At 60.4% G+C, this 14,296-nt stretch overlaps 1 protein-coding gene across 1 annotated transcript in view; it reads left to right on the top strand.

Annotated features, from left to right (window-relative positions):
* Positions 1-14,296, top strand: part of CPNE5 (copine 5) — an 82,558-nt gene that overhangs the window by 46,151 nt on the left and 22,111 nt on the right. The window contains exons 10-11 of the mRNA XM_054722408.1: positions 2,152-2,255; positions 6,498-6,602. Of these exons, the coding sequence (XP_054578383.1) occupies positions 2,152-2,255; positions 6,498-6,602 (209 nt within the window). The remainder of the gene's footprint in view (positions 1-2,151; positions 2,256-6,497; positions 6,603-14,296) is intronic.

Genomic DNA, 14,296 nt, shown 5'->3' with positions numbered 1-14,296 from the left:
CATACGAAGAATGATGTCCTTAGCGCTGTGCTAGTAAGTGCTCAGTGAGGCAGCCGCCCTCCTGTGCCAGGTCTGAGCCCAGACTTCTTGGGGGGGCTCTGGGACTCCTTGGGCGTCTAGGGCTTGGGAGCCCTGGCCAAGCCTCTTCTCCCTCTCAGGTGGCGGTATGAGGGTCATGAAAGAGCCGTCATTCCCGGGCCCCTCCGTGCTGGCCGTGTTTCCGCCCTTCAGGGGGCACTTCTGACCCAGGGGCCCCGCGCCCGGCCCTCGCTGCCCGGCTGCCCGAGTCCAGGGCAGGCCGGGAAGCGCCGCGTGAGCTGTAATGTGCTCTCTGGAGGCGGGGAGTGGGGGGTGCCGGAAGGGGCCTGGGCTTGGCATCAGTCGGACACGTGGAACTTCTGCTCTGCAGTGTCAGCCGGTGACCTGGGCAGGTTACTCAGCGGCCCTGGCCCCCAGCTTCCTCCTCTGTAAAAAGGGACGAAGGGTTGTCTTGAGGCTAAATGTGATAAAGCTGTGAAGCACCGAGCCCAGTGGCTGGCCCACACCGACGACGGTGTCTGATGAACGTTTGTGGAATGAATGAGTGAGTGAGCGAAAGAGTGAGTGAATGGAGGGATGCTCTGTGTTTGCTGTTGTCAGATGTCCTGGAAGGAAGGCGTGTGAGATGGTGGGAGTGGAGGTGGGGCAGGGACAGAGGCCACACACACACACACACACACACACACACGCTGTGTTGCGGGGAGGGGAGAAGTGTTCAGATAATCAGAATCGCTTGCAGGCACATAGCACTTAGCATGCGCCATGCACTGTTCTCAGCACTGTACTCACATTAACAACAAGCATATGAGGTAGGACCGTCAGTACCCCCATTTTATAGATGAAATGGAGCACAGAGAGGGTAACTTGCCATAGGTCACACAGCCGGTAAGGATGGAGTTGAAGTGGGCAGCCTGGCTGCAGTGACCATGTTCCTGCCTTTATTCCGTACCCAGCCCAGCTGTGACCATATCCTTCCAGCTGTGGGAAACTGCACCTTCACCTCTGCCGCCCGTGTGGTCCTCGCTGGCTGAGGACACTGATTTCAAGGGTGGGGCCTCCTTTTCACTCAGAGGAGGGGCAGCGTGAGAAAGCCGGGCGGCTTCCCTACCGGCCCCGCCCTTGAGGCAGGCCAGGGCCCAGGTATAGGCTAGGGCCCCAGCTCTGGCCACTGGACAGGTGATTAGGTTGGGGAGGCCACACGGGGATGGGTGGGGAGGTCGGCGGCATCTTTGCCCAGTGCCCTGCCGGCCACAGTGAGCTAAAGGGCTGGTCACCATGTGAGGGGAGGGTCCTGTGGGCCAACCAGGGCCCGAGTTCCGTCTTTGTTCTTGGGCTGAGTGTTGGGTCTGACGGGGACGTGAACTGGCCACGGGGGTCAGAAACCCAGGGCTCTGCCTGGTGGACTTGGGGGGTCCTCCCTGCTCTGGGCCTCAGGCCGCATCTGCCTTAGAGTGAGTTGGGTGCCCCTCGTGAGTCCGTGGGTGTGAAAGAGATGCCTAAGCTGACGTGTCTTCTAGGAGCCACACAGGCGTGTGAGGGAGCGAGGCCTGGACGGAGCATGGGCGTTGGGGTGGCGGGCCCAGTTCAGAGTGGCCTTGGGTTAGTCCTCTCACCTCTCGAAGCCACTCAGTGAAATAGTGAGATTGTGTGCTAGCACTGGCCGTGTGGGCGTGACGGCCTGCTCTCTGCCAAGCACGTCACACCCTCACCTCATCGGTCCTCACAACGGCCCTTGGGGGTGTGTCCTGTGGTCGGCCCCTGTGAGAGGGGAAACTGAGGCTCCCAGAGGGACCTCCCTTGCCTGAGGTCTCCCAGCTAGAGTGGCAGAGCCAGGATTCACCCCGGGCCGCTCGCCCCAGAATCCGGCTGCTTCAGGGCAGACTGCCCTCTCTGCTAGACCTGACGGTGGGTCGCTTGGAGATGAAATGAGACCCTCGAAGTGTTAGCCCGGGGCCTGGCCCTTAGTCGGTGCCGCCAATGTAAGCTGCTGCCCCTTCTAACAGCTGGTGCCTGGGGTCCTCCTGCTTCCAGGGCCTGGGCTACGTTCCCTGCTACAGGGATTGGGGCGCCTCCAGCCTTCTCCTCCTCACACCTCTGCTCCCCTCCCCTCAGGATGTTGCCACAATGCAGTTCTGTGCCAACAAGCTGGACAAGAAAGATTTCTTCGGGAAGTCCGACCCGTTCCTGGTGTTCTACAGAAGCAACGAGGACGGAACGTGAGTCCCCGGCAACACGGCACCCCTTCCTGGGGTCGGGCGGGCGGGCTGGGGTCCACCTCCTCCCTGTGCTGCTGGGCTCCTGCTCTAGAGAGGATGGAGGTCAGGGGTCCAGGGGTGCCTGGCCACGTGGGTGGGCTGGTGGGGCTGGGGGCAGCCTCCAAGCCAGCCGTGCTGCTCTGGGGGCCTCAGCGGCGGCGGGCGGTAGATGTGTGGGAGGTGGGGGAGTGGGTAAGAGCAGGGCGAGGGCGAGAATAAGGGTCCCCTCTGACAGTCCCTTCCTTCTTGCACACCAATCAGTCCATATACCCAAGCCCAGTTCTCCACCCACAGCCCTCTGAACACCCCACTGCCATGTCTCCCCCACTGCTGCACCCCCAGATGGCACATCTGGGCCCTCTCCCCGCCCAGCCCCACCCCTCACCGTAGGCTTCATTCAAAACGCCACACGTCTTTGAAGCCCCACTTCCTCTCCTGTCCCTGATCTAGAAGCCACCACAATAGACAGAAACACACACATTGGCAAATGTAGGTCAGCTAGGCGCACAGAGGGACAGATCCCAGGTGGGCGCTCTGGGGGCCAGGGCCTCCCCCCCACCCGCTGGGTAACTCACCCCAGGCAGGCCAGGCCCCTCTCTGGGCCTGTTTTCTCATCAGTGAAAGAAACACGTTGGATCAGGTGGTCTCCGCGGCCCCTTTAAGCAGCACAGGGCTGGGAGGCTGAGGCCACTTAGGCTGGCGTTCTGCGGAACCAGGAAGCGAAGGGCCAGGAAGGTTAATTAGAAAAGCGCCGCTGGAGCAGGGCAGGGAAGCGGGGTTTGAAGAAGAGGAAGAAAATGGGTCCACGGGGAGGCGCCGGGAAGCACAGGCCAGAGGAAAGGCGTGCGCAGAGCAAGTGCCCGGAGCAGAGGCAGAAAGGCCTCGCCAAGTTTTCTTTGATTCTGAAAAGCTTAGTGTGCCCATGTGTGCGTGTGTGCATGTGTGTGTGCGTGTGTGTGTGTGTGTGTGTGTGTGTGTGTGTGTGTTGGGGGGCAGGGAAGTGGCAGGGAGGAGGTGTGTTGCAGTTCAAGGGAAAATGGATTTTTAAATCTGAACGTACAAAACAAGGGAAATTAGGTGTGTCATTTGCATAACAAAAGCACTCTTTGTTTCACCGGAGGACTCCCAGTAGAATTTCTTTAAATAATTCTGTTGACTTTGACTTGACTTGACGGAGGGAGGAAAAGGCCGAGTGGTGTTTTAGGGCCACAGGCATGTCCACCCAGGTCCCCTGCAGAGAGGCAAGGCCCGGTCACACTGGGCTGTCTCAGAGGTGGGGCCGGCTGGCCAGGAGGAGGGCGGGATTTGGGTTTGGGAGCAGAAAAGGGGTGTGTTGCAGAGTGTTTTCCAAAGATGGTTCCAGCCGAGCAGATGTGTAGGATGGATGGGGAGGGCGGGAAGAGGAAGAGACTCGTGACTGACACGTGAACAGGTGCTGAGCATCTGGCAAGCTGTGCTGTGGAAGTGCCGGGAGGCGGGGGCGGGAGGACGGGGCAAAAGGACAGCGGGCACCTGTCAGCAAACTGGGCGGGGCCTGGAGTCACAGCCCCTCCCTGGCAGTGGCTGCGGGGAGCGGAGGGAGGGCCGAAGGTGGCAGCTGGTCAGATGGGGGCGGGGGGAGCTTCTTGGGGGTGAGATGCAGCTGAAGCAGGGCTGGATGTGTCCCCGGGGACACGCAGGGCAGCTGGAGAAACCTGCCCAGAGGCCCCTGAGAGCTGGGCTAGTCTGCAGGCATCTGCGAAGATGCTGAACTGGTGAGAGCACGGTGGTCCCCCCCCCCCCCCCCCCCCCACCACCGGTTTGAGGAGGAGAGAGTGGAAGGCTTGGGAGACACCCCCAGTTAGGAGGATGGGCGGAAGGTCAGTGAGGGGCCCGGGCAGTGAGATGTCACGCCTGCTACTCCAGGAGGGACAGGGAAAGAGGCATCCGCCGAGCGCCCTGTGCTCCTGGCCCTGTACCTGCCATCTTACTCATCCCATTGCTCATCTGGGAGCAAGAATGTGGCCAGGAGAACGGGCCCCCGCCAGGCTGCCTTCCGGCCTGGCGCTGCCTGTGGTCAGCTGTGTGACTTCGGGCAAGTCTAGCCCACTGGGACTTCCTGGGAGCAGGACAAGTGCTGTACCTCGCTGTCCAGCATGGTCGCCATCAGGCACATGGAGCTGTCGAGCACTTGAAATGGGGCTAATGCGGCGGCGGAACTGGCACGTGGAGTTTCACATTCATTTCACTTGAGTTCACATGAATGGAAGTGGTCACATGTGCTGTGGCTGCCGTGCTGGGCAGCGCAGCTCTGACTCAGTGGGTCCACGGGCGAATCCTAGCAGCACGCAGGGTTGCTGTGAGGACTGATGAGTTAACGTGTGATTAGAACAGGGCCCGGCAGCTCCTGTTCTGTCCCGTGTTACAGGGAGAGGGGAGCTCAGAGAGGGAGCGTGGTCTGCCTGGGGCTGCACAGCCGGTGGTAGTGGCCCTGGGACGGTCTGCTCGTTGGTACGCGCTCTCCGACACCACCCACTGAGCGTGTGTCAAAATGAATTGCGTGGTGACATGACTGCAGGGACCGCAGGGAGTCGGGGGCCTGTGGGTTTGGTGGGGGGAGGGGATTCAGGCAAGAGTCTGAAGCAGAAACCAGACTGCACAGGGCTCGAGAAAAACAAGCTGGGAGGGAATCGGGCCGACCGCTCAGAGCCCGGCGGGACGTTTGGCTGGCAAGGGAGGCGACGGGCGGCAGCGGTTCCAAAGGACGGGGGGCTGGAGGGTCCACGCAGGTTAGTGCAGTCAGGGCTTCTGCACCGCAAACCTCCCTCCCTTCACTCCCATTGTGCCCCTGCCCCTTCCTCCACCCCCCTCCCGCCGCCAGCCTCCTCTTCCTGCTGCCCCAGCCGTGGCAGCTGTGGCCCCCCCTTGCTCCGTGCCATTCCTGCCGTCATCAGCAGCTCTGGGTGTGTGGGGAGGTCTCCCACGTGTATCTCTACACTCCAGTGGGTGGGCGAGAGGAGCGGAGAAGAGAAACACTGAGCCTTGGTGACAGAAATGACATTTTGACTTGAAAATTGCCAGAGAAGAAATGGCACAGGCTGTGTGGGCACGGGTGGGGCCCAGGCACCTTCCTGAGATACCTCTCCAGTCGGGAGGTAGCTGGGACGAATGCTGGGAAGTCTCGGGGGGGCGCCCCTGGCCCAGCTCCACTGGCTCTCGGCTGCCCCCCGCCTGCCCTCCGCCCCCAGTGGCAGGGCAGGCTTCCAGGAGGGGGCCAGCAGGCGTGTGTGGGGAGTGGGCAGGGACACTGCTTTGGGACCCAGATGGGAGAAGCCAGTCCTGCATTTCTAGTTTGCAAAGCAAGCTCACGGGTTCAGAGCTGACAGGGTCTTAGAGATCATCTCAGCCAGCGCTTTCATCCTCTGGCTTAAAGGCCAGCAAAAGCGATGGAAATTCTCCTCTAGGAAACACATTTATTCATTCATTAATTCCAAATAATACTTGGTGAACATTTACCACGTGCCAGGCAATGCTTGCGGGCACTAGAGCTGTGCCAGTGGTCAAAGAAGACAAAACCCTTGCTCTTACCGAGCGGACGTTTTAGTGATAGGCCTCAGAGTGAATAAGCAGACAATTAGACGGTGTCGGATGTGAAATGGTGACAGGCGGAATGGAAGAACAGCGTGGACGGGGCCTGGGGTGTCACCCAGGGGCCAGGGGGTGTACATTTTAGATACGGCGCTCATGCAGGTACTCGTGTCAAGGAGGTGAGGTTTGAGTAGACCTGAAGGAAGCGAGGAGGTGAGCCATGAACATGGGAATTGGGGTGGGGCAGGGGGGCAGGAAAGCAGCAAGCATGCGGAGCCCAGACCCCGGCTTCACTGACAGTTTCAGGGTTCACAGACCCCTAAAGCCCATGCGCAGATCCTTCCGTGGATCTCAGTTGAAGACTCCCTGGAAACAGAGGCCCAGAGAGGAAAGGGCATGCTCAAGGTCACGCAGAGAGCAGGGCCGGAGCCCGCATCCCCACAGGAGCCCTCTCTGCAGCATCACCAGGACACGCCATCTAGCTTCTACCTGGATGCTGCTGCTGACGGTCAGCTCATCACTTCACAGAGCCTCACTGGCGGGCAGCTGCAGAGCTTAGCCAGCTGGTCCCTCAGTTGACCTGGAGTCTGCCTTCCTTGGGTTGGGGTCTGACACCTTCCCTCTCTTCTTTGCCAGGTTCACCATCTGCCACAAGACTGAGGTCATGAAGAACACCCTAAATCCAGTGTGGCAAACTTTCTCCATTCCCGTGAGAGCCCTCTGCAACGGGGACTATGATCGGTGAGCTGGGAAAATGTCCCTCCCCATCCCGGGTGCAGGAGGCCTGGTTCACGCTGATGTGGGTGGTCCCTCTATGTGAGCAGAGACTCCTGGAGATGGCCCTGCACAGGGAGGGACTCCTGAGCCTCGCCACCTCCACCCCCCTCCCTGGGGCAGTGTCTTCATCTCCTCACTGCCCTCCCTGCATCCTCCTGTCAGAGGTCCCCACTGGTGGGAACTACCCCAGGCTGGGGGGATGGGAGGTGCCTGGAATTCCAGGGAATCCCAATGGGTGTTGGGGTGACCTGGCCTGGAGCTCCCCTGTCTTTTCATTGTTCCCACTGGAGGGGCAGGTGGGGGCCAGACAGGGCTCTAGACATGCAGAGGAGGCCTGGTCCCCGCAGCCCCAGCTCTTGGCAGGTGGATTCTGGGGAGTCAGGATCCCAAGATACTCTGCCAGCCAAGTTGCCATGAGTGGGGGTGAGGGATGGGACACAGAGCTCATGGAACTTTCTGATGCAACACAGCCTGCTGCTATCACATGTTAGCTATCATCATCATCATCATCATCATCATCATCATCATCATCGTCCCAGGCGTGCAGATTGCTGAGTGTGGATATACCTGGTTTGTAATCGGCTCTGTGACTAAAATGGACTGTCAATCTGGGCAAACTCTGACCTTTCTTTTTTCTTCTTCTTCTTCTTTCTTAAACTTTGACTTTTCTGAGCCTCAGTTTCCTTATCTGTAAAATGGGTATTTAAACGTCTACTTACCTTATAGGACTGTTTTGAGGCTCACGTGACACAGCCTTACAGAAAGGCTTTGGTGTGCATCAAATACCAAATTCAGCATTTAGTCCTCAAGTGTTTTCTGACTCCCCTTCAGGAGCCGGGCCCTGCACTGGAAGCTGGGCAGTCAGCAGAACAAACACACAGTCTTCACCCTTCACCCAGGCTCGGGGGGTTTACCTCTCGTGGGGGCGGCAGACATTAGCCAATGATCACACAGAGAAACCTGTACTTTCCAACTGTGCTCCGTGCCGGGGACGGAAAGGTGGAGCTGGTCTGTGTGGGGGTCCTGAGAACCCGGCCCGGTTTCCTGTGATTGCGGGAGCTGGCGGCGAGCTGCAGGGGTTCACGGCCACTCGGACAGGAACACGGGGTCCTGGCTGGGGCATTAGCATGGGCTCGCTGGGACCCTGCTCACAGTGGCCACACTGACTGGCTATGTGTGGGGGTGAGAGGGGCCTCCAGGAACCCCGTCTCCTTCCAGGTTAGGCTGCTGATCCAGGAGGTGAGGTGGCACCTTTCCCTGCTTCTTGGTTGGGACAGAAAAGCCACCATCTCGTCCAACAGGTGGTCATGAGCACCTACTATGTGCTCATCATGCCTCCAGCTGTGCAGCGTTCAAGGGGATGTAGCCTCATCTCCATCTTTAGGGAGCTTATAGTCTGACCACAGGGAGCTCAGATGTGCACACGAGTGTATCAGTCAGTGAAGTAATTGTGCAAAATGAGATCGGAGACAAAGTAGGCCTTCGAGCCACGCAAACCCATTAGGTGTCTGGGCAGGTCCTGGGCTCCTGGAATGGGGGGATGGGAGGACAGTGGTTGGAGCATGGGGTCTACAGGAGGCTCAGAGAAGGTGCAAGGTCATGGGGGGTGGGCAGGGGGAAGAATGGTTGGGATGGAGAGAGATGGAGGGGAAGCAAAGGGAAATTCAAAATTGGAGAATGGGAGAGCATGCCAATTCAAGTCTCATGGGGTGGAAGGAATTAGGGTCCTTAGCCCTCTGCCCAGAGGTTTTGGGGATCCAGTTGACCACCCCCCCCCCCCCCCCCAACTTCTGCATCCCTATGAAGGGACTCCCAGTGTCTCAGAACCCAGCTTGTCGGGATGGTGAGGAGGCTCATCGGCCTGGGCGCTGCGTCCAGCCGTCCAGCCGTCGGAGGAGGTGAGGGTGCAGGGGGGCGGGGGGAGGGGGTGCTGGTCATGGGGAAACGCAGGCAGGCTCCCATCTCCCTCCCTGGCTGAGCCCCAGACTCTGCCCCCAGGGTGGCGGGCAGCTGGGGCCCTGCTCCACAGCCGGGAATAGGTTGACCGAGACATGATTGACAGCAGTATTAATGGAGGGGCCAGGCATGTCACGCTGCTGGGCGAAAGGGAGCAGGCTGCTGGGCCGAGCCCTAGGATAACCCATGTACCCAACAGCCACTGGGACACGCAGGCGTCTGGGAGGCCCTCTCAGGGCGGGGGAACCTCTCTAAAGCCTCGCAGACGCATTCGGGAGAATCCAGCAGCTGCGCCTTCTGTGCCAGCCAGGCACAGAGCACCGTGCTGGGGGCCATGGGCTCAGAGCTGCCAGACCCACGCCTCCCTCTGAGGTTGCTCCTGGGCCAGGGCAGGAGACAGGCGGGTAATAATAGCAACAGCAAAGGCCCCTGTAGCACTTACGTGGTAATTTGTGTATGTGAGTTCATTTAATCCTCTGCAGAAGGGATTAACACTATCCCCACTTTACAGGTAAGGAAACTGAGGCTGGCTCTCGGTCTGTGTTCTTAACCACAGCACTGTGTAGCCAAACGGGTGTGAGGGTGAGTTTGGAGGGGCTCTGTGGGAGCCGTGCTCAGGGCGCGGGGCAGTCTGCTCTGGGCCTGGAGGTGGAAGAAGACACCCGCCTGGGGATGGGACCGAAAGAGGGTTTGGAGCTTGAGGGAGAGACGCCGGTATCACGGACAGATGGGAAGTGGCAGGGAGCAGAGTCGTGGCTGCGTGGCTCGGCGTGCTCTGCTGAGGAGAGGGGACCGAGGTCTGGGAGTCCCCTGGAGGGGCTGCCGGGCTCAGTGCCCGAGGCCCTGGGGGCAGGGCCGCCGCAGGTCAGGAGCAGGAGAAAGAAGAGGACGTGGTCAGAGGCACAGGAGGGACCAGCAGGAGGGCGGCTGTGGCCAGGGAGCTGAGAGGGGGGTTCAGACAGAATTGCCAGCGACTGTGGTGAGAAGAGCGCCCGGAGGGTGAGGCCCAAGGATCCTGGAGAAGGGGCCGTTGCCTTGGAGTGATGGGGGCGGGGAGACAGTTAATATTGTTATGGAGTCTTTAGGATATGGACCAGACTGTGTCCTCATTGGTTGCAATACATTATTTGTGAGTTAAATTTCACAGTAACCCTGGAAGGTGGGTACTGGTGACCCCGCTTTCACAGATGGGGAAGGGGAGGACCGGAGATTATGGAACTTGGCAGGGCAAGGAGAAGGGACATGTCTCCTTTCCAGAGTTACCTCCGGCTGGCCCTGGGATTTGGGCCCCCCCTCTGCTTGTCTCCAGTCCACACGAGGGCTGGCGGCAGAGGCATGCCGTTAGGATCAGGGCCAGTCCGGCCTCCAGTGGGAGAAGTGGGTGATGACAGGAAGCACTTCCCTGCCTTCCCGGAGCCCCCTCCTCTCTCCTAGAACATTCTGTGACTTGAGCGTTTGTCCTCATTAAACCAGACTCCCTGGTTGGCTGCTGTCATTCACTCACACCTTGATTTGAATGAGTGGATTTTAAGAGGGTGTCAGGGTGCTGGGTCCTCACCTGAAGAGGGCAGAGGGGGGGGGCTCACATCTCGGAAGCCTCACACTTCCGTCTGCCCCCCCGAAGAACCAGCTGCTTCTCCTCTGAACCCACTGCCCGCTGAGCGCCAGGAGGGGCCAGGCCAGCCGGGTGACCTCCGTTAGGCGTGTGTCATCACCCCGCTCACACCTGCAGAGGCTGACCTCAGACAGAGGCCGGGAGGCTCTGCCCGCAGCCCGGGTTGCACGCCGCCATCCCCCGCCATGGGTCTGGCTGCCTGCCCCGTGGGCACCCCGCCCCCTTGTCTGTCCCGAAGCCTCTCTGAGTGTCGGCCTGATTGTCAGTTTAGGGCAAACCCCTCAGGGCCTGTCAGCCCGGGGCCTTGTAGCAGCAGCAGGATGTACATCCTGGAGCCGGAGAGGCTCATTAGGAGGCAGGTCTGTGCGGCTCCTGGGAGACGATAGATAGCTAGAGCTGCTGGGTGAGCTGGGCGTCTCTGTGCGTCCCTCACCCCCTGTCCTGCTGAGGCTCTGGCACTCCGGCCCCAGGCGTCCGGGGCCCACAGGACACTGGCTCCGGGCCTGGCGCTGCTGCTGACCGGCTGCGTGCCGTGGGGAAAGCCGCACACTCGGCCTTGCCTGCGGTTCTGAGGAAGGAGGGCCCACCTCAGCCTGTGATAGAAGTTCTCAGACGGCGGGTATGGCGTTTAATCAGACCACTGACATCACCTCGTATGTGCGAGGCGCTGGTCCCGAGGCGGAGGTGCAGCAGCCGACCTGGCCCGTGGAGCTGGCGGCTTCGTGTGAATGGGGACCGTTTGGGAGACAGGAGCCTGGGGAAGCGCTGGGGGGTGGCAGACAGAACAGAACCACAGGGTCCGATGCTGCCGCGAGGAGGATGTAGCTGACTTCTCCCAGCAACTGCCAGGGGCTGTGATGATACCATGTCACAGAGGCGTAAGCAGGGTCTCCGAGGCGAAGCCAGGTGCACAGGGCCACCCAGCTCTTAGCTGTCCTCCCTGCGCACCTGCTCCCTCTCCCAGACCAGGGCTCTGTGTCCGGAGCCTTTGGGCTCAATCAGATGTTCATGTGTGGGCAGCAGAGGCCCATTTCCTTGTCCCACACCCAGGGCCCCTTCTCTTGGGTGCTGTCCCCAGAAGCCACAGTTGGTCCAACACGAGCCTTTGTTGGACCTGAGCTAAGGGGTTGGGAGCCAAGGCTGCAGCCCTCGGGCATGTGAGGTGACTTGGGCGCCCAGCTGTCGGCAGAGTAGTCACAGCTGTGTCCTGCTTGTGCCTGCCTTCCCTGTCCCTGGGCAGCGTTCCTCTCACCTCCTTCTCCCCCACGCCTGGAGTTTGCAGCCTCCCAGATAATCGGACTCTGGGCTGCCTGCGCCGTCCCTGGAGCCTCGATTGCATAGGAATCTCACACTCAGTGTCTCCACCTCAGCTGCAATGCAAATCCCCAGAGGAGCTTTAAGCAAGTCCCCTGCCAGGTGCACCCAGACCCTTTGATTCTGTCTCTGTGGGGAGGCATGGGCATCTGAGGCGTCAGCATGGAGTGGCTAAAGCTCTCGGGCACCCAGTGTGCAATCCAGGTTGAAACCTGGGAGGTCAGGGGCTCTGGCTGAACATTAGCCTCAGCCAGGGGAACTGTTTGGGAATTCATCCAACTTCTCAAGCTACCCGTGCCTCAGTCCAATCTAGACTAATTAAGTCAGGCCCACTGGCCCTGCGATTATTAAAAAATCTCCCCAGTGGTATGTGGGTGTCCAAGCCGTGGCCGTGACTGGGGCCCTCCTACAGCCTCTGAGCACGTGGCTGTCACTGATCCGTCCCTGAGAGGCTGGGGACAGTGGTCCGAGGAGAGGCACTCTTCCCTGGGGTCCCTGAGCTCCCCCGCCCCCCGCAGAGCCGGAGGGCTCTGGGGAAGGACTGGGAAACCAGGGGCAGGGTCCTGGCTCAGACCCTCACGGCGCCCTGCCCGGGGCTGCTGAGACCGGGGCCTGGGGTCTGTGAGTCTGATAAGCTCCTGGTGATCTATCAGGCGGGCAGGCGTGGGTGCCACTAAGGTCCCTTCCAGCCTTGTCATCCCAGGAATCAGAAGGTGCGGGTCAGGCACCCCGTGTGGGTGTCCCTGATCTAAGTTAATTTCATGTGAAAATGGGCCGAAGGCTCCAGTGGAGAGAAGGGGCATTTTTATGGAGCCCACTGCGTGTCAGGCAGGTTTTACCAACGTGTCTTTGCAGCTATTCTGTAAGAACATGATTATCCCTACTTTAAAGCTCTGGCTTGTGGCTCACAGAGGTTAAGTGACAGCGCCCTCACCCCCCCCCCCCCGCCCCCAGCAGCCTACACCCAAGTCCACACCCCAGCTCTTCCCACTCTTCCCTGCTCACCAGCCCACCTTCAGGGGCTTGGTATTTTTCTTTCCACCGTAATTCACCTCAGAGAGACATTGCTTTTTGCTTCTCACAAGAATTTACAAGGTTCCTTTAAGTGGTGGGCTTCTATGCCCCCCGCCCTCACTTTGCATCTTAGTAACAGAAACCCAATTGATGCACAACCTACGAGCCTGCCTTCATTCCCGAGCAGTTTCTGCCCTGAGCAGGGAATCCGCAGCCTGCCCTGGCACGCCCACGGAGGCTCATCCGAAGGCAGACAGCGCCTCCTCCTGGGCTTCCGGAGCCCCGAGGCCGAGTCCTCAGAGACCCGAGATGGACCACAGCCATGGGTGGCGAGATGAGATGCTAATGGAAAACAGGCCAGGCAGCCGCCTCTGCATGCCCCCCTTAGAACGGAAGGCTGGAGACCTCCCCAGACCCTGTCCCTGCAGTGGGACCCGGCAGCTCCCTCATCCCTGGGCATCCCTGGAGGACCCCTGGCACCAAGGGTTAACCTGCAGCCTTCCACCTCCCTCCTCTGCCTCTGGTCCGCTAACCTGTTGCCATGGAAACAGGCTAAAAATAAAATGGGCTCCCAGAGCCCAGCCCCATGCACAGAAGTCAAAACAAACTAATTAAAGCAGCCGGGCGAGAATGTGACGATAATTACACCCTCACTCAGGAGCCAGTCGTGGCACGGAACAGCTCAGCAGGCCATCCCGAGCGAGCGGGGCCCTGGGCCATCCCTGGCACGCAGGGCTGCCTCCCACCACTCGGCCCCCACGGCCCGCGCCCCGCTGTCTCTACCCTTCCCAGGAGAGCTCACCCGGCATAGGCCTGAGATCGGGGAGCAGCACACCCCACTCCGATGGCCCCACCCCTGATAAATTCATTGTGCCGGTTCATGCTGGGACTTGTGCCCCATCTGGGGTGGGCAAGCAGAAGGCAAGGTGAACTGAAGTCTGAGGCTGTTTTCCATATCCTCCCTGAAATTCGGGGACGTTCCTGCACAGCTCTAGGGCTGCGCCTGTCCCCAAGACTCTTGCTAAAAGGCCTCAAGAGAGTTCCTTTGTGTCTCGGGCTGCTGCCTCTCACTGAGGGCCCGGGTGTGAGGAGGTCCCCGCCTCCTGGTGGATGTCCCCGCATCCTCCTGGCCCGGGTGTGAGGAGGACCCTACCTTCTGGTGGATGTCCCCGCATCCTCCTGGCCCGGGTGTGAGGAGGACCCTACCTTCTGGTGGATGTCCCCGCATCCTCCTGGCCCGGGTGTGAGGAGGTCCCTGCCTTCTGGTGGATGTCCCCGCATCCTCTCTGGCCCGGGTGTGAGGAGGTCCCCGCCTTCTGGTGGATGTCCCCGCATCCTCTCTGGCCCGGGTGTGAGGAGGTCCCCGTCTCCTGGTGGATGTCCCCGCATCCTCTCTGGCCCGGGTGTGAGGAGGTCCCCGTCTCCTGGTGGATGTCCCCGCATCCTCTCTGGCCCGGGGTGTGAGGAGGTCCCCGTCTCCTGGTGGATGTCCCCGCATCCTCTCTGGCCCGGGTGTGAGGAGGTCCCCGCCTTCTGGTGGATGTCCCCGCATCCTCTCTGGCCCGGGGTGTGAGGAGGTCCCCGTCTCCTGGTGGATGTCCCCGCATCCTCTCTGGCCCGGGTGTGAGGAGGTCCCCGTCTCCTGGTGGATGTCCCCACATCCTCTCTGGCCCGGGTGTGAGGAGGTCCCCGTCTCCTGGTGGATGTCCCCGCATCCTCTCTGGCCCGGGTGTGAGGAGGTCCCCGCCTTCTGGTGGAT

Source organism: Eptesicus fuscus, chromosome 10 (assembly GCF_027574615.1).
Source record: "Eptesicus fuscus isolate TK198812 chromosome 10, DD_ASM_mEF_20220401, whole genome shotgun sequence".
Classification (NCBI taxonomy): domain Eukaryota; kingdom Metazoa; phylum Chordata; class Mammalia; order Chiroptera; family Vespertilionidae; genus Eptesicus; species Eptesicus fuscus.
Note: the sequence above shows the minus strand (reverse complement) of the source record. Positions and strands in the feature narration are given on the sequence as shown.